Below are 19393 nucleotides of genomic sequence, written 5' to 3'. Positions count from 1 at the left end.
TGGGAGAACAATCATGTCAATCAATCAGTCGGGTTGCGGCTTTATATAATATAGACTAGATTTTGCCCTGTGCGCGGGGCCCGAGGGCCCCGCGGTACGCGTGTTGTTTGCTGTTGTTGATGTGTTGTTGTTGGTAATGTTGTTGTTGCTGTTGTAATTGTGTAGTAGTTTGTTTTCCAAAGGGAAAATTAAATGAATTTCTACTTTTGCTAAGACGAAAAGATCCGCGTGAGAGCACTTCATTCCCGCAGCTCGGCCTTCGGCCTCGCGTGCTTGGGAAATCGAAAGGGACGCTCCGGGCCTTCGGCCCTACGCGGAGCTCGGCCTTCGGCCTTCGCTGGGTTTCGAAGCTCAGCGTCGGGCCTTCGGCCCGCCGCTTCGCTTATTAAAACACTTGGAGGGTTGGTTTTGCTTTGGGGCGTAAGCGGGAAGTTGGAGCTTAAACACGACCCAATAGTAAAAGTGTCTTGACAAGCTCACGTCGGGCCTACGGCCTTCGGCCTTCGGCCCGCCGTTTCGCTTGTCTAAGACACTTTTCCTATTGGGTCGTGTTTAAGCTCCAACTTCCCCCTCTCGTGTGACGCTTCGGGCCTTCGGCCCTACGCGGAGCTCGGCCTTCGGCCTTCGCGAGCCTCGACGCTCCGCCGTCGGGCCTTCGGCCCGCCGGCTTCGCTTATCAAGACAGTTGACTTTGTAGAACGCTTGCAGGAACTGCATTCACGCAGCTCGGCCTTCGGCCTCGCGTTTTGGGAGTCGGGGTGGAGGCTCCGGGCCTTCGGCCCTCCGCCGGGGTCGGCCTTCGGCCTCCCGGCCTGAAGCTCGCCCTTCGGGCTCGCTTAACACACTTTTTGTATAGAATTTTGCTTTGTTCGTCGTTCCCGCAGCTCGGCCTTCGGCCTCGCCCAAAATTACTGGGGGTGGGGCACGCTTGGACATTCGGGGTCAAGCTCCGGGCCTGACGGCCCTCCGCGAGGTCGGCCTTCGGCCTCCCAGCCTGAAGCTCGCCCTTCGGGCTCGCTTAACCTACTTAGAAATTTGAATTTGGCCCGTATCCGCCGCCATTTTGGATTTTTCCAAAAAAATTTTTTCACATGGTAATCTTGGGCCCGCAAGCTTGCCGCGTGCCAAATCTCAGCGCGCTCAGACCAACTTGAAAAAATTAAAAAAAAAAAGTCAACCATTTTGAAAAATTTTAAATGCAGTTTGTTTTGCCTCGGGGCCCTCTATGACATTTGGTCGAGCACCCCCCACCCATCTCGCACCGTTTAAAAGTTTCCATACAAAATTAAAATGCTCATTATTTCCGCCATCTTGGATTTTTTCCAAAAATTTTTTTATTCGTAGGTATCTAAAGGCCTCTATCTCTGGCCATGCCAAATCTCAGCGCGCTCGGACCAACTTGAAAAAATTAAAAAAAATAAGTCGGCCATTTTGAATTTTTTTTAATGCAGTTTGTTTTGCCTCGAGGCCCTCTATGACATTTGGTCGAGCACCCCCCACCTGTCTCGCACCGTTTAAAAGTTGCCATACAAAACAAAAGTGGCCAGTTTTCCAACAATTAGAGCATTTTTCCAAAAATTTTTTTTTCGTAGGAATCTAGGAGCCTATGAGATTCTGTGACCAAAATTTCAGCGCGCTAGGACAAACTTGAAAAAAATTTAAAAAAAAAGTCGGCCATTTTGAAAAAAAAATGGTGGCTTCAAAAACTGCCAGGGTCCCTCTATGACATTTGGTCGAGCACCCTCCACCTACCTCCCACCGTTTGGCCGGGCCGTCGTACATTTTTCTGACCGGAAGCGGTAGACCAAAAGTCGGATTTTTCTGGAGGTCACCAGACCGCCCCCTATACGACCGTACCAAACTCGAATACCCCACGAACCTCCTTCTGGGAGAACAATCATGTCAATTAATCATCGGGTTGCGGCTTTATATAATATAGATAAATAGATAAATAAGTAGCCTCTATCGAATAATTTCAAGATCTATACTTATTTGTAACATTTAAAACTTTCGCGTTTCGAACGTATATTAAATCATAACATCACATCTGTCATCCGCGAAACGTCGCTAGAGTCGCACCAAAAAAAGTCTGCAGCGGATTTGACAACCCACGCAGTGTAAGTGTTATTTATACATCATAATTTCATAGAAGTTTGACGTTTAAATTACACATACACTGCGTGACTATCAAATCCGCTGCAGACTCTTCTTGGTCTGGCTCTATAGACCTGATAAAATTATGAGTAAATATATATTCTCATGTGCTTTACATTTAATAAATAAATTAAAATCATAATTAATGCCAAGAACAAATTGTACTTGCTTATAATTCATGCCACTGAATATAAAATCAGATAAAAGCATTACTCCTAACTCTTACAGTTCTAATAATTTGTAGTTATTCATACCCGTTGTTCAACAATATACTTACTCACTTCCATTTGTACAAAAAAGATATAATATATTTTGGTCTATTTAATTCGGATCTTAAAATAATGTAAAATGATATAATTCCATAGATAAGGTAAAGTAAAAGTAAAGGTACTAGTGCTCGACATGCTAATGCCCAATGCTGTCACCTCTATTGACAATGACTTAAGTTTCATAATGACATGTACTGGGACCGCGTCGAGCACCAGGCCGCGTAGCCAAAATGCCAATCGCTTACGCTTCGTAGCGAACGAAACGCAACTGTCACTGTCACACTAATATGAAAGAGTGATAGAGAGACATAATGCTTTTCGTTGTCGAAGCGATAGCGATTGTAACCTTGGCTAGGCCGGCAGTGCGTTTCCCTTACAAAATGTTGTTCTTAATTGGCCGTATGACCGAAGTTTAACCCACATTATTTTAAGATCCGAATGGAATAAATACGTTGATGTTGCCACTGGAGATAAGTTCATGTGGGGTAAAAGCAACATTGTTTATTTTGCTTAGGGCAAGGGAAACAGTATGAGGAATGTTTATCTCACCCCATGTAACCTAACTAAGTTCTCGTATTTTACCTTTAACCTAGGTATACGTCACTCCTATCGTGCGGCGTGTCCTAGTAGGAATACACGAAGATTGACAGCACGATTCTCTCTGTCTATGTTTGGAATGCGACAGTCCCAATCCCAAACTATAACATAAATCTAGTTTTTTTTACCCCGATTTAAGGATCCGTCACACGGGCAGGTCTTCTGGGCGGGGCGTGAGCGTTTTATATGTAAAAGCGGCGCGCCCCGCTCACGCCCCGGAAAACGCGCCTGTGTGAAGGAGCCTTTACCTCAATTCACCTTTTATTGAAGTGGACGAAACTCTCGTAGGCATTTCCACGGCATTCTTTTTTTATACCACGTCGGCGGTAAACAAGCATACGGCCCACCTAATAATAGAGGCAGATGATAATTCTTTCGAATCTGATTCTTTTTAGGACTGATTTAGACGGCGCGCGAAGTCGCATGCGATTTTAGTTACATTGCGGATTGTTGGTTACGTCCAATTCAACCGACCGACAATACCCGCAATGTACCTACTAAAACTCGCCTGCGAGTTCTCGCATCGTCTAAATGAGCCCTAGTCTGGTTTCGTCAGATCACGCCATGCTGCTGTCGAGTTGGCCGGAGACGGTGGTGACGGGGGTCAGCTCGGATCACTGGGATTTAGGCTTCGGTGCGGACTCGCAAGCGAATAGGAACGAGAAGAAAGACTTCTTTTGGGCGAAAGCGATGAACTCATCTGGAAAGACAATTTGGAACTATTAATATAAGCAAAAAGAATAGATAGTATAGAGGGGTCCTGTCATAGTAAATGTTGTAGTCACTGTTAATTTACTGCCATCTATCGACACACGACTATAACTCAAAATAAATACGTATAAAATTATCAAAAAAATGAATAAATATGGATTTATAAATGATTTTATTATTTTTATATCATTTTGACCCATGTTCATTCACTGATATATATGTGTTAAAATTGTTAAATATGAAACGGTGTCGTCACACCATCTAGCCGAGCATATGCCAAAGGTGTGTGCGCCATCTATCCGAGAATGACTTTTTCTTGATTTCCGAGGCACGTTTTTTTCTTAGACTTTATTCAACTTATACGAAGTTACATATGTCTTTGATCTAAGGTACCAACATAAGCTGCACACACATGACATGTTGCCAGGCAGAGTGATGGCAGGTGTTTATGTGATCGTTACCATAGGTGAGCCAGCCCTTCTCGTCCAGGTCGGCCTGGCCGAAGGTGTTGTGTGCGTCCTCCTGGCAGAGCCCGAGGCAGCGGCCCGCGATCTCCTCGAACGTTGCTGCGTTCACGCGACCCGTGCCCGTGCTGTCGTATATCTGGAAATATGGAAAGAATAGTGTCTAAATTATAGTGTGTTAAATTAATATCTTCTTCTTCTTCCACGCGTTATCCCGGCATTTTGCCACGGCTCATGGGCGCCTGGGATTCGCTCGACAACTAATCCCATGATTTGACGTAGGCACTAGTTTTTACGAAAGCGACTGCCATCTGACCTTCCAACCCAGAGGGGAAACTAGGCCTTATTGGGATTAGTCCGATTTCCTCATGATATTTTCCTTCACCGAAAAGCAACTGGTAAATATCAAATGATAAATTAGTATGTATATAACTATGTAATACCTAAACATAAAAACCGGCTCGGCAATGCCCTCTCAAACACAATATAACTACTTCACTTCCACAACAACAGACGTTCAGCCCGCGGCCATCGTACCATAGGCAGTGACAGTTACTTTTTTAAGGCTATGGGCCAACGCCGGCCATTCCAAGGGACGCATTTTGCGTTAGAGGGAGCAAGTGATATAGTTATCTCATTCTACCGCATGGCTGCGTCCCTTGGAGTGGCCGGGGCTGGCGCATCGTGTAGAGGAGCCATTAGGTAAGGGCATTTATTGATTGAGTGTAATTTCAAAAGGGGTTATTTATAGAAAAACATTCAGTCAGCATGCAGTTCCCAGGCAAATTGCAGTCGGGTTGCAGTCCATCCGTACCAGCCGGTAGGTATGTCAAGTTTCGGCTCAATCAATAGTGGGAAATATTAGGCCTAATTAAGCTTGCAAGATTTAACCCGAAAATACATACATACAAACATTCATCAACATCATCATCATATCAGCCAGAGGACATCCACTGCTGGACATAGGCCTCCCCCAAAGAGTGCCACAACGACCGGTCTTGCGCCACCCGCATCCAGCGGACTCCCGCGACCTTTACCAGGTCGTCAGTCCACCTTGTCATACAAATATTGCAAGTAAAATAAGAGTTTGTATAAACAAAAGTATACGGCGTATATATGTCGGCGGCCGATCGTAAGATCAGGCATATCGTGAAATTCCTAGGCATATCGTGAAACGTGAAAATCTTTGACTCGTTCCCTGAGTCGACGGAGCGTCAAAACATTACACAGGAACATTACGATCTGCCTGATCTTACGATCGGCCGCCGACATATATACCTACCTTGAAAGCGTAAGAGAGGAGTTGTGTGAGCGGCTGGTGCTGCGTGATGAGGAAGGCGGCGCACAGCAGGTAGTCCGGGAAGTAGATCAGACCGCTCGACGGCTGGAAACATACAACACCTATACATATAACCGAGATATGTAAATGGCATATACCAAAGAAAAATAAAAACCGGCCAAGTGCGAGTCAGACTCGCGCACGAAGGGTTCCGTACCATAATGCAAAAAAAAGGCAAAAAAAAACGGTCACCCATCCAAGTACTTAAATTCGGTCAAAAATCACGTTTGTTGTATGGGAGCCCCACTTAAATCTTTATTTTATTCTGTTTTTAGTATTTGTTGAGTTATATTCGTAGCGGCAATAGATATACATCATCTGTGAAAATTTCAACTGTCTATCTATCACGGTTCGTGAGATACAGCCTGGTGACAGACGGACGGACGAACGGACGGACAGCAGAGTCTTAGTAATAGGGTCCCGTTTTACCCTTTGGGTACAGAACCCTAACAACGGGTTGCACTCCGGGAGTGCCGGTAGAAGTGAAAACTCAACGACATTGTAACTCAAAATATTAATAACAGCGCCATCTAGTGCAAAATATCTGCAGCACTATGTATAATTGAGGTTAACGCCATCTAGCGTTATTTCGTCGCATTACTTGAAACCTCTAAGCACATCACTGTGAGTACTACAGTTATATTAATACCAGTTTGAGGGAAACTCACTAGACGGCATTTAAATCAAAAAGAAAAACACAATGACATTGTCCGTCACACATGAAGTCACGCAAGCGCCCTGCGCCGCCTAAACGAAACAGCAGGCTCAGGAATACATGTTCGCCGCGCGGTAGAAAGAGAGGGTTACGCCTTACGCTGTCTCGAGTTTAACATTTTTTCCCACCTCAAAAAGTGCACAGTGCCGCTAAAGAAGTTTACAATTCAAAAAAATAACAAGGCCTCCAGTGACTGGACAGCTCTAGAGCTGGAATGGAGCCAGCGTTCTCCGTTTACGCGACAGATAAAACAAATAAACAAATTAAATTATTTTCATTGAAAGTAATTTTGAATTACGTTTTCTGGCAAGTGCTATAAGGTCAGATGGAGTAAGATGAACCATGGGAGAAGTGTTAAGATTTATTGCTAGGGAGACTGGGGAGAGTAAGTGATGCGTGGAATATTTAGGGTGGACATATATCGATACGATCGTACGATTTCCTACATATTAGGTTCGGTTGCACTAAACTGTTCGTGTCGTTAAAGAGTACGCAAAATTTTTATGTATAGAATGTTTCATAGTGGCGCGCCGGCTGACGTTGATCAGTCTGGCAAATGTGGTTGGTGCAACTGGCCCTAACTGCCGTATTCGAACTTCAAGATATTCACAAGAGACGACACGTACTAGATTCATTCTAGATACGTTATAGTTTAGATATCAACTAGTTCTCTTTTGCAGCGCAATTCGGGCAACCAATGTCACTTTTACATAGAGTAAGATATCTATTAGATGTGAATTGGATATCTAAGTCATATCCTGTGGAAATCGTTCAAGAGTATCTCCAGAATCGCGCAAATGTCAAATTTGACAGGTTAGATCTTAACCATATCGTTATCGTATCTTGGTAATGTCTAAAAGATATCTAATAGATGTCTATTTCAAATTCGAATCGGGCCCTAAGTCTTGTTACAACTAAAGTGTCACCTGTATAAAGAGCTGCGCAAGTCGCTGCGCGTCGGCCGGCGCCACGCCGAGCCGGCGCGCCCACTCCTGCGCGGCGAGCCAGCGCGCGCGCCGCGCCCCGCCCTGCGACACCAGCTGCAGCTCGATCTGCGACCGCTCCAGCCTGGAGTGTCACCAAAACCTTACATACGTGGTTCGAAGCCATAGTTCGTTCGTTAGAAATAAGGTAAACGATCTTGATGTGTCTTTTACGTAGGTCACTCGATAAGTTTTGAGATGCTCGAAATCGAAAATGGAACGCACCTGAATTATATGTTTTTAAAAAGCAAATTTATTTAGAAATAAAACACAAGTTGCCGATTCGCTCCAATTTAAAAAATGAATATGTTACAGTCATTTTTCCAAAGCGGTTCCCGCGTTTTTTCTTTGAAACGATGGAGCCTAACCGCGAACATTTGCGTGCTATGATATTTTATGATTTTAAATTTGGTTTATCTGAACAATTGTGTTTGCAACGATTGCAGTCAGCGTTAGGAGATTCTGCTCCTTCACGGGCAAGTTTTTAGATGGTTCAACGAATTTAAACGGGGTAAAACCAGCCTCGAAGATGACCACCGAAGTGGTCGCCCGCAAACAGCAGTAACTGCAGAAAACGTGTGGACTACTGAAATGTTGGTGCGAGAAGATCCACGAATAACATACAAGGACATAGAGAAGATCCTAGCGGTCAATTCGGGGGGCGTTAATATAATCCTACATCAATATCTTGGAGTGAGGAAGCTCTGTTGTCGTTAGATCCCGCGTTTGCTCTAACAAACCGATGAAGTTGCGATTTCTGCCCTATCGGATCAAGACTGGCAAAAATGTTTTCAAAGTTGGTTTAGATGAAAGGAACTTTGAATATAGAATGATAGAGATTATTTTGAAAAAATGTAATATAAATAGTGCTAATATCTTGAATAGTTTTTCTGTATCTCTAAACTTATCGAGTGACCTACGTAATTAAAAAAACACATATTAAAAATAAGTTGCGGCAAATATGTAACAATCAAATTATGAATCTAATACGACCATTTATATTCTTCTGCTTTCATAAGTATTGATCTTTGAAAAAGAGTTTTCGATTAAAAAATATGTCAATACCGCTTTCAAGTTCTTCCTAATGCTAAAAAACTAAAGTCATGATGATAGGAGATGATAGGTGAATGTAGGTCATACTGAATGACGTTTATTCATTTAAAATTCTCACAAAACACAAAAATAATTACTAATGGCGGACTTGGTGAATTATTAGTACGGAATCAACAACAATAACACATCGAAAAAAAACGAAAATATAACCCAAAAGAAAAAGAACATAAAAGACTTTAGGTTACCCAAGTTGCGCTCTCAATTCAGCCACTTCTCGCACGGAGGGGGCGCTCGGGATGCCCAGCTGCTTAGCCTTGGCGATTAATCGGCAGTCGTCGTATGTGTAGTCCAACACTGGGACACCGAGGGCTCTGGAAACAATTTAATGTTTTGAATATCGTTTCCAAACGAACGGCTACCACCGCACGGTAAAGTTTACAGCTTCGAAACGATTCGGATACCGGTTGTTACCAATGAGTTTCTTGGCAGTAACGTACTTAATATCATTTAAAAATTATCTTGTTGCTTAATGAAGGAAAACATCATGAGAAAACCGCGTTGAGTTATCGCGGTGAATATCTATAGCGCAAACTCTTCTGTGACCTGTGGCACCAATAGACTGGAGAACCAATACCAGAATGAAAACAACAAGGATGATCGATTATCACTTCACTTAGTTTCGTTCTCATTAAACCTGTCTCAATTATGCCTATTCCACCTTTCAAAATTTCGAATTACATATGTACACTCAAAAGCAAAGAAAACGGGTCACAAATTTCATTGTCCTTGAGACACATGCATCGAAATTCAAGACAAGGTCAACAGACAACAGATATTTAGTCTAGATTCTATTGTTAGCGTAAAGTTAAGTAATAACTGCGACCTTACGGCACGGCCGCGACGAATCTGCAATGACCGTAACAGACATTGATTAGACAGTTCTGGCAAATGTGCCGCTATAATCTCGATAATATCTCGATTAAAAATAGCAAAGAATAGGTAGAAAATTAACTGACATGTGATATTATCATTTCTTCTTATCATTGAAAGAATATAACGCAATAAGAGCAGTAGGTAGGTACATACTTCTTTTCAAACAAACTATCATATAAAATGCTCCGTACATACTTATGGATATTATAAAAGCGTTTGATTATGTAAGTAGATGAATCGTCGATGTCGATCAGTGTCTAAAGAATTCATGCCAATGCGAGATATTTACCAAATTTAATCTCATATAAGATTGGCAGAGATCATAGAATCGTCTCAAATAAGGGTAAAGTAAAAAATAAAAGGGCTAATAAATATTAGGAGTACCGCAGGGAAGTGTATTAGTCCCGCTGTACATAACATACTAGCTTAGTGTTTGAGCAATAAGGGAATGTATACATTTTTGGAAATTAGTCCGTCTCGATATTCCATGCCTTGACTACACATAGATAAACAAAATAAGCTAAGTACTCACTTAGCCATAACGTCGCGTACATTCCTGGCGTACAGCTTGGGATCCCGGCGCTCCTCCTCGCTCGGGTAGTACACGGGTAGGAACTCGATCTCACAGGAGCTGTGGACTTGCGTCAGCGTGAGCCAGAGCAGCTTCAATCTGGAATTGCAAGATCAATTAATTAGAATAATAAAAGCCTTCGTCAACAAATGTAAGTGTTCAGAGGCTACTTATGTTAATAGCAACACATGTTTGGACCCCGTTTTCCGTACTAGATTTCAAATTCTTTATTCATTCCTTCCAAGAATTTCAGACCTAGTTTTACGAAAATAGAAACTACTTTAGCTTCAGGGCTCTCCCTGGTACAGGTACGGTGTCCCTGGCATTGGGGTAGCGGATGGTGACCGGCTGTACGGGTACACCTGGGTAGAAGTACTACACTTACGCTCCAGGTCCTTCCCAGGTCCAGGTGACGGTGTCCCTTGCGTTGGGGTAGCGGATGGTGACCGGCTGTACGGGTACACCTGGGTAGAAGCCGCCGGACTTGAAGGTGATGAGGCAGGAGCGGTTTGTGCAGGTTCCTTCTGGGAAGATCAGGATCTGGAAATAGATGATGATATGTGACGTCATTTATCAGTATATTCAGCAACGAGTATCAAAAATGATAATTTAGAATAATTCCTTTAAAAGCTGTGTTTTACATGTTTATGCAAGTAGCTGACGGTCTTTCCACTGCTATACAACCGGCTGATGGTTTTTTAAATTTATAATAATATCTAAACTATCATCTGACAAAGTAACGGGAGGCGATACTATTTTTATACGAGTTATCACCCGGGAGGCGATTGGTCCTGGAAATTTGTTCCTGGCTCGCGGTCCATTATTAAATAATGATGTGTACCTACAAATGTCACATTATCAGTAATATCACATACCTGAGGCCAGTCCTCCTTAGACGTGGCTCGCTGGATAATCTCCTTAATGGTGTTGGCCCTGGAGTTGGGGTCATCCCGCCAGACGTACACAGGTTGGGTGTAGTTTATCAATTCTGGAAAAGGGTAACATTGGATGAGATGTCGTTTAAATAACAACATGATAGGTACCTTTGATAGAAGTCAGACCAAGACAAGTCTGCAGCGTATTTGATAGCCCACGCAGTGCACGTGTTATTTTAAACGTCGACACTTACACTGCGTGGGCTATCAAATCCGCTGCAGACTTTTCTTGGTGTGACTATAATAATAAGTTTTGAAATTAAGTCTAATACCTATTTTACCCAAACATTCAAAAACAGAATTTTTGTTCGCAGCTGATAATTTTAAATTGAGCGCTATGAAATATAAATTAAAGCATTTTAGTTTGATAATAATTTTACTATAAATTTTACAGGTTTTAAAATTTACTTTTTGGTGATAAGCAACAATTGTTCATCGTCATATCATATATGTCTATATGTTATAGTCATAGTCATTGATATCTTCGAAATAGGTACTGTTCACTTGAGCTTTCACACATGCACCAAGTATACCTACGCTATTACCACCAGTGTATTTACCAAAGTTCTAAAAAGTGGTCCCCATCTTCACTACTCTCTATATTTCAAGAACTAGTAAACAAGCGCATATTTCTGGCATATTTACGGAAGCATCTGGTCAATATTGACAAAAACTAGGAAGGTCAGCTAGCCGTCAATCGTCATAGCGGTAAACACTCGCAGTAAGAAATAGTAAACATTCGCAGTAACAAATACTTCGCTGACCAAGTGACCATTCATGTTCGAATTAGGTTTACAAACGGTCAATTATATTTCCCGTCACTGAGTAGTAAATATTGAGAATTGCTGGCTGATTGCGGGGACCTTGAAACTACTTTCAAGTTACATCTACATGTAACTTTATATTCCCTAAAAGAGGATGTTGAAACTTACCTACCAGAAGCGTGCGATTCTTCCATTCGATCAACTAAATGGCATACTTATACATACGTAACATCCCTATGTAGGGTCTTTGCATTAATCTACCATGTTGCCATACACTTGGAGTACTTAGGTGCCTACTTACCTACAGTATTTAGGTCTACTAAGACAGCAAAAAACATGCGATTAATGTGAAGCGAGACATGCTAGCGGGGAGCCTAATTTCGACACGATATCTACCACCGAAAATCGGACACTGATACATAAATTCAAGCAAATAAATGATTTTATCGTTAGTCGGAATGGTTTAGAAACTAAGCTGAAGGTTTATTTGGAACATACACATTTTTGTTGTATGCTTAACTCGTTCGCCTCTTTCCTGTAGACATCGCAAAGTTAAGAGAGTCAAAAGCTTTATTTTTACGCTGCTTGCACCCGTGCACGCACTGGTAGCCTAGCGATAAGAACGTACGATTCAAACCCCGGCTAGGACCGATGAGTTTCTCGGAACTGATGTTCGATATATCATTTGGTATTTACCACTCGCTATTAGGTGAAGGAAAATATAGTGAGGAATACGGAATAACCTCAGTACGGACTAGTTTCCCCTCTGCTAACTAAAGCTCTGGTTCCTAGGATAGCGGATGCTAGATCCGAAGGGCTAGTCCAAGTTCTTAGTATGACTTACGAGCTATAACTTAGGTATTAGGTAACCTAATGTAAAAAATGCCTAAGCGTCGCATAAGGTAAGGTTCACTCAGGTCAGTTTTACCGCAGCGATCGCGTTCTTACTGCATGCAGACTTTTACTGTTCTATTTTAATTATGGCCGCCATTTATTCCCTCCCTCCCTCCCTCCTACATGTTGTTTTCTTCTTTTATTTTTACGAATAAACGCTCTCTCTATTTTCTATTCTCAAATACACGGTGTAACATGAGTAAACCGAATAATTTTAACAGCGTATTCCTGATCATATTTAGAGACAAAAATGTCCTATAAACTTTTTTGATATTCGCCTAGTTTCAGAGATATTATTAATTTTAAAAAAAAACAAGTTTTTATTGTTACATAGTGTAAAATGCCTTTTTGATGGTGATGTTGCTGCTATGGGACGTAGTCTAAATATCCTTATTGATAGATATCAAAAAGTGACAAGTAACACTTTGCAAAAATTAGGTTCTACGAAAAAAAAAATGTAAAAATCAATTTTAAGTGACAAGTTTACCAATAACATTTATTTTTTATGTACAAATACATTCAAAAAATTGAAAAAACAACACAAAAAAAATTTTTTTTTGGCGAAATTTACCTAAACTCGTATTACATTTTTTACTTCTTTTGACCTCAGAAATGCGTGGTTAAAATTATTCGGTTTCCTCATGTTACACCGTGTATATTTACACGTCCGTCAGTGTCTTAGAGGCATGTAAATATAAGTATTTTGGAACATCGGCCTGTAAAGATGTTTGTGAAGTAATACAGTTACCATATATTAAACAAATTATACAGAGGCCAAAAATAGTCTCAAAAAGACTAAGAAAATTATACATAAGTATATCTATGTTTTGATGACACACCTAATCATAACGCACTTTTCAAACGGAACAAAACGTAATTGTTAACGCTCCTATCACGGAAATACGTAATTAACCGTTCGTAAACCTTAACACAAAGAAATAAGGACTATATCTTTGTGTTACTGTTGTACTATCAGTGTACCTATGTGTTGCCATGTACAGTCGCCAAATATATCGGGGTGGATAATGTGTTCACAACATCTGAACTCGCACTCTAACGCCTTGACAATAGAGGCGTATTCAGATATTGGTTAGCGTCTTGACCTCTCCGATATATCATGGCAACTGTACTTGTAGTCTCATCTCAACTGGGCACGCAACGCGATCTTTACGGGGCTCAACATTACTTGTGTAGGAAATAGGCATATTATCGTCAATTTCGTGTTTCAATTTCTTTTTAATTGTATAACTGTGTTTTAGACTCTCACGGCGTTTTCTTTTGAGGATGCGTGATAGCTAGCCAGCCGGCGGTTCAAACCATGTTCAAACAAATCTATTCAGGTCTTTTTAGAACCTAGGTAAGGCGGTGAGAACCAAGTTCTATGCATGCCTTAATAACTAGATATTGTTTATTGTTTGTTTGTTTGTGTGTAGACATTGTAATATCTATAGAAATACCATGGTTGCAATAAATAAATATGAATATGAATATATGTATATGAACTCCTTTCAACCCACAGTTAGTCATAATTGTTTTTTTTTGTTTGTTTAGCGGCAATAAAAAACACACATGTAGGTACTCAACTACTGAAAATTTCAACAGTTTTTTTTTTAATATTAAGTTCAACTATCTTATGTAAACATGAAATAAGTACAACCCGTTGACAGACTGACGAACATAGTTAGGCAAAACTGCACGCTTGCTTCTGCGAAGTTCTTTCTAATGCTAAAAAAAACGGACTATAGTAACAGCACCAGTCATGGGACATTTAAGAGGAAATTTGGAGTATTTATGATATTTCCCTTATAAATGTAAATGGTCTACCGCTTAGCGTGTTAAAAGATGAAAGTCCTATCCGTCTTTCATGTTTTAGGCGTGTTGTATGAAAGATACAGCAATTAGTTTCCACATATATAACAAATTAAAACTATGCTTTTTTTCTCCAGTCATGGACACCAAAGCTCCAGTAATGGGCCCCCGGTAATGGACGTGGATCCAGTAATGGGCCCCCTATAATGGACATTGCTCTATCAGTATAAAATATTGAAATGGGGAATAAGTTATGGCAAAAAAAAACAATTTTTGGTATAAGCTTTTATTGCTGAATGTATTTTTCTTTCCACAGCCAATTATTATTGTATTAGATCCATCGAGACAATTGTAATAGACCCAAACAAAATTAGTTAGGGTTTATTGCGATAAAGTTCCCATGGCCACCTCCTGTGTCCATCATCAGATCAGGTCCATGTTATCATAATATTGCATTATCAATATTATCATCCGATTTGCATACTTAATTACGTACTTACACAAAATTTCAACTGAATCGGAAATCGAAAAGTGGATCAAATTCAGCTACCAAGATTTGACCTACACTAACTAACAGGGCAAGTTAAGTAAAAGTTTGGAAAAACGATATTAATTTATCTGAAGTCCGATAATACCTCCTGGTTGACATATTTCGTAACTACATTTTACTTCTGTATTGTTTAAAAACATGATATTATGGCATGGCAAGCATCATTATGTCAATTATCCCATCATAGGAGGTATGCAGTTTTACAGCTCCTATAATGGGATTGGGCCAAATGCCACTATTTTTTTACATCTGTGGAGTCACAACATAGTGTGCTGTACACCTTATCTCATGATAAATGCAACTAACAAAACACATTCTAGTTTTCATCAAGTATTAATTAATTAAAATTTAATAAATTAACTCACCTCTCTTAGCGAAGTTGTTAAGAATTCATAGTGGTATTTTTTTTCAGTGACACGACAACTTTTGGGTTGACGCCAATTTCTTAAAAGATAACCGAATTTAATAAAAATTGAAACATAAACAGCTCTAGGACTCTTATTTATGATAAAAATATATCCAGTGTTTATAAACTATTTTTAGATACTTATTTTAGAGGAATTGTGGTTTTTTGTCCCATTACTGGTTCCACGTCCATTATAGGGTATACTACTATATATGTATACTCGCTCTTAATTTACTCCATAGCCATTACTGCTGCCAACTAAATTTGGGAGATAAATTTAGCTCATATAGGCCAAGCAATAAGAAGTTATAGAGGGAAATGCTAGGAACACAATTTTTGACTCCGTAACTTTGTTTGGACTAGTTAGGAGGTGAACATATCAAAAGTCCCCGGCCGTAGCCCCGGTGCTGGGGGGTAGAGGGGGGTAAGAAGGTCTCATTTTTCGGTTTTTCACTTATATCTTGGAAACTTTGCGTCTTAGCGACATGACTACTAAGACAAACCAAAAGCTGATAAAATTTGTTACAAGTTTTTCGATATCTTGAATAGTTTTTGAGATATCCGCTCTTGAAAGTTTAATCATAATCATAATCATTTATTTATTTCTTGAATGCGGTACAATAAAGATGTAAAATACAATTTCTGAACAGCACATCCTGCCTGAATAGGCATAGAAATATTGAATATTACCTAAAACTATGACTAGATTCTTATGACCTACCATGCAGCATGCAAAAATAATACAGTCACGATATTTAAATACTACATTATACTATAAAATATGCGGCATATAGTCTAAATATTCTTTCAATGAGTAAAAAGCATTTTGTACTAAAAAGTCCAACAAATATTTCTTAAATAAAGGCATTTCGGATTCTCTTATCAATTTAGGTAGCTTATTATACAATTTGGGTGCCATGCCATAAACACTTTTTGCACGCAAGGCTGTTTTTGATTGCTGATATGAAATTTTGTGTCCCTGTCGCGCACTATTATAAGAAGGAAATTGATTAATATTTAATTTGACATACATAGCAATTTCAAAAATATATAAACATGGCACAGTTAATATTTTCAAATTAATAAAATATGGTTTGCATGAGTCAGGTATCTTTAGTCCACAAGCAGAACGCAGACACTTCTTTTGAGCCATAAACACCAATTCTCGTTCAGTTGAGTTACCCCAGAACATGATACCATAACGCAATGTAGCTGTTACATATGCGTGATAGGCAGTAAGTACCTCAGTCTGACTTACAACTTTATTTAAATTATACAATGCATATGAAAAACTATTTAACTTCTTACATACAGTGTCAATCTGGGTTTATTTAGGGCTTTCAATTTTATCTTGATATCTACATTAGTGACGCTGCTAGACCGTGTTTGGTATCATTTTTTTTGTCTTTGTTTGACGACCGGTCTGGCCTAGTGGGTAGTGACCCTGCCTGCGAAGCCGATGGTCCTGGGTTCGAATCCCAGTAAGGGCATTTATTTGTATGATGATACAGATATTTGTTCCTGAGTCATGGGTGTTTTCTATGTATTTAAGTATTTTCATATTATATATATATCGTTGTCTGGGTACCCACAACACAAGCCTTCTTGAGCTTACCGTGGGACTTAGTCAATCTGTGTAAGAATGTCCTATAATATTTATTTATTTATTATTTATTTATTATTTATTATTATTTTCGTGTAAATCGGGGGTGCTGAATTCAGTTTTGGTATCACATTGACACCATTCCTAAGAAAAAAACATACAAACTTTAAACAAATACCTTTTTTTAAATTCCTCTTCACGCTTAAACCGCTCAACCGATTTAATTGAAATTTGGTATACAGATATTTCGAGTCCCAAGACAGGACATAAGATACTTTTTATCTCAATAATCATCCTTTAAAGTTGTGAAATGGAGTATGGGGGGAATTGAACTTCGTCGACGAAACTGAATTCCTGAGGTTAATACTGCTCAAGGTAAGGTTTGAAGTCATGTTTGGTATCATTTTTATCTAAATCACAGATGTATTCCGTCCTAAATTTCATCTAAACCGGTTCAGCGGTTATTGACTCCCCATACAAACTTCCACCCCACTTTTCACACCCTCAAAATATGCTTTTGGTTATTAAAACTATCCTATGTCCTGTGTCGAGACTGAAACTATTTCTATACCAAATTTCAACGAAATTGGTTCAGCAGCTTAAGCGTGAAGAGGGATTTAAATTTTGTTTTTACATCGGAATAGTGTCAATGTGATACCATAAATGAATTCAGCACCCCCGATTTATACGAAAATGATACCAAACATGGCCTAACAGCTTCACTGACATAGATATCAAGATAAAATTAAAATCCCTAAATAAACTTTCAAGAGTGGGTATCTCAAAAACTATTCATGATATCGAAAAACTTGACTGGATAAAACTTGTAACTAATTTTATCAGCTTTCGGTTTGTCTTAGTAGTCATGTCGCTAAGACGCAAAGTTTCCAAGATATCAATGAAAAACCAAAAAAATCGACCTTCTTACCCCCCTCTACCCCCCAGCACCGGGGCTACAGTCGGGGACTTTTGATATGTTCACCTCGTAACCAGTCCAAACAAAGTTACGGAGTCAAAAATTGTGTTCCTAGCATTTCCCTTTACAACGTTTTTTGAGCATTCATTTCTTGACCTAATAAACATATGTTAATTATACTGGTTTGACACTGGTATTAGTACTTACTACCTACCTACACTAACAGCAGTCCGTATCAACCATTAGAAAACCCTTATTTGTTTACCGTATTCTCACGCAACTATTATGAATATAAAAAAATCTAAACTCCCTGTGCTTATGCCAATAAAATCCATGTTATGCTAAAAAACCGGCCAAGTCCGAGTTGGTCTCGCTTTTCTAGGGTTCCGTACATAAGCAGGCGTGGCTCACTCCGCGATTTCGTCGCTTTGCTACAGGTAGCTAAAAGTCCATCCGTTCGACCCCAATTTTGGGGTTTGCCATAAGCCGCGCGTGGCGCTGTCGCCACCTAGCGGTCATATCTGTGCTGATCGTGACAGTCGCGTTTTGTTAGAGAGTGAGTCTTCTGTACCTAGTACTATTATTTATTCTGTGACATAAGTCCGATTCACGCTTGACTGCACATTTTTAATAGTTTTTCCTGTAATTTATAGGTAAAGAACAATTTTGTGTATTTTTTTCAAAATTTTAGACCCTGTAGTTTCGGAGATAAAGGGGGGGAATGGTCAATTTTCGGCTATTTTCTTTAATAACTTCGAACCTATGTATTATAAAATTATAAAAAAATATGCCCATCTTTGGGTTACTAATTTACATATGTGTACCAAATTTCAACTTAATTGGTCCAGTAGTTTCCGAGAAAATAGGCTGTGACAGACGGACAGACAGACAGACGCACGAGTGATCCTATAAGGGTTCCGTTTTTTCCTTTTGAGGTACGGAACCCTAAAAATGTCTTACATCATTTTTTAAACTCTTCACACTGCTCAATCGATTTCTATGAACCATTAGCTATGATATCAAGGAAACTCGCTTTCGGGTAAAAAAAATCGCATCGAAATCGGCCCATCCGTTGGAGACCTACGATGCCACAGACAGACAGACATTATAAAATCCCTCTTTTTGCGTAGGGTGTTAAAAATTGACTTTCCAAGGCGTCTGTTTTTATATGGTGGGGCAGAGCAGATACAGTCCATGCCAATAGTAGCGCTTGAAACAACAACAAAGCATGACGGAATGGCAATAGTTTTTTTAGTTTTTACCTAATACACGTAACATATATTCTATTGACAAACTATTAAATAACGGTTGATAGTTTCGACGCGTAGTCTTATCAGCTTCTATGCTGACTGTACAGTCCGGTACCGGAACAAATCAATCAGAGTATATTAGGACCGGTATCTATGTATGGGCCACTAGTTGCCTGAAATAAAGATTTTCATTCATTCATTCATTCATCTGACCGATCTGTCAGAAGTAGGTGATATAACAATCCATCTCGGTAATCGCGGAACTCATTAAGTTACTTCTAATGCTGTGTTTACAAACAAATCTGTCAGCGAGTAAGCTTTCACTTCAGTTAACAAGTTACTTTTATAATTCATAACGTATTGCACTCATATGGCACTCACTAAGATCTCAGTATGTACCAGAATCATATATTAACAAGATAGCAGATATGTACGCAAATGTAACAACCAAAGTGCGCTGCCCCGCGGGAACCAGTG

The 19393-nt window shown here is 39.8% G+C and overlaps 1 protein-coding gene across 1 annotated transcript in view; it reads right to left on the bottom strand.

The window, feature by feature from the left end:
* Nucleotides 1-1928: 1928 nt before the first annotated feature.
* The window catches only part of LOC134668778 (lysophosphatidylcholine acyltransferase), a 60978-nt gene continuing 43513 nt past the window's right edge, over nt 1929-19393 (bottom strand). The window contains exons 4-11 of the mRNA XM_063526237.1: nt 10665-10777; nt 10175-10329; nt 9751-9888; nt 8531-8656; nt 7176-7317; nt 5478-5579; nt 4193-4334; nt 1929-3720 (exon numbers count right to left, since the gene is read on the bottom strand). Of these exons, the coding sequence (XP_063382307.1) occupies nt 3635-3720; nt 4193-4334; nt 5478-5579; nt 7176-7317; nt 8531-8656; nt 9751-9888; nt 10175-10329; nt 10665-10777 (1004 nt within the window). The 3' untranslated portion in view covers nt 1929-3634. The remainder of the gene's footprint in view (nt 3721-4192; nt 4335-5477; nt 5580-7175; nt 7318-8530; nt 8657-9750; nt 9889-10174; nt 10330-10664; nt 10778-19393) is intronic.

Source organism: Cydia fagiglandana, chromosome 11, assembly GCF_963556715.1.
Source record: "Cydia fagiglandana chromosome 11, ilCydFagi1.1, whole genome shotgun sequence".
NCBI classification, from domain to species: Eukaryota; Metazoa; Arthropoda; class Insecta; order Lepidoptera; family Tortricidae; genus Cydia; species Cydia fagiglandana.
The sequence above is the reverse complement of the archived record's forward strand: the minus strand, read 5'-3'. Positions and strand labels throughout refer to the sequence as shown.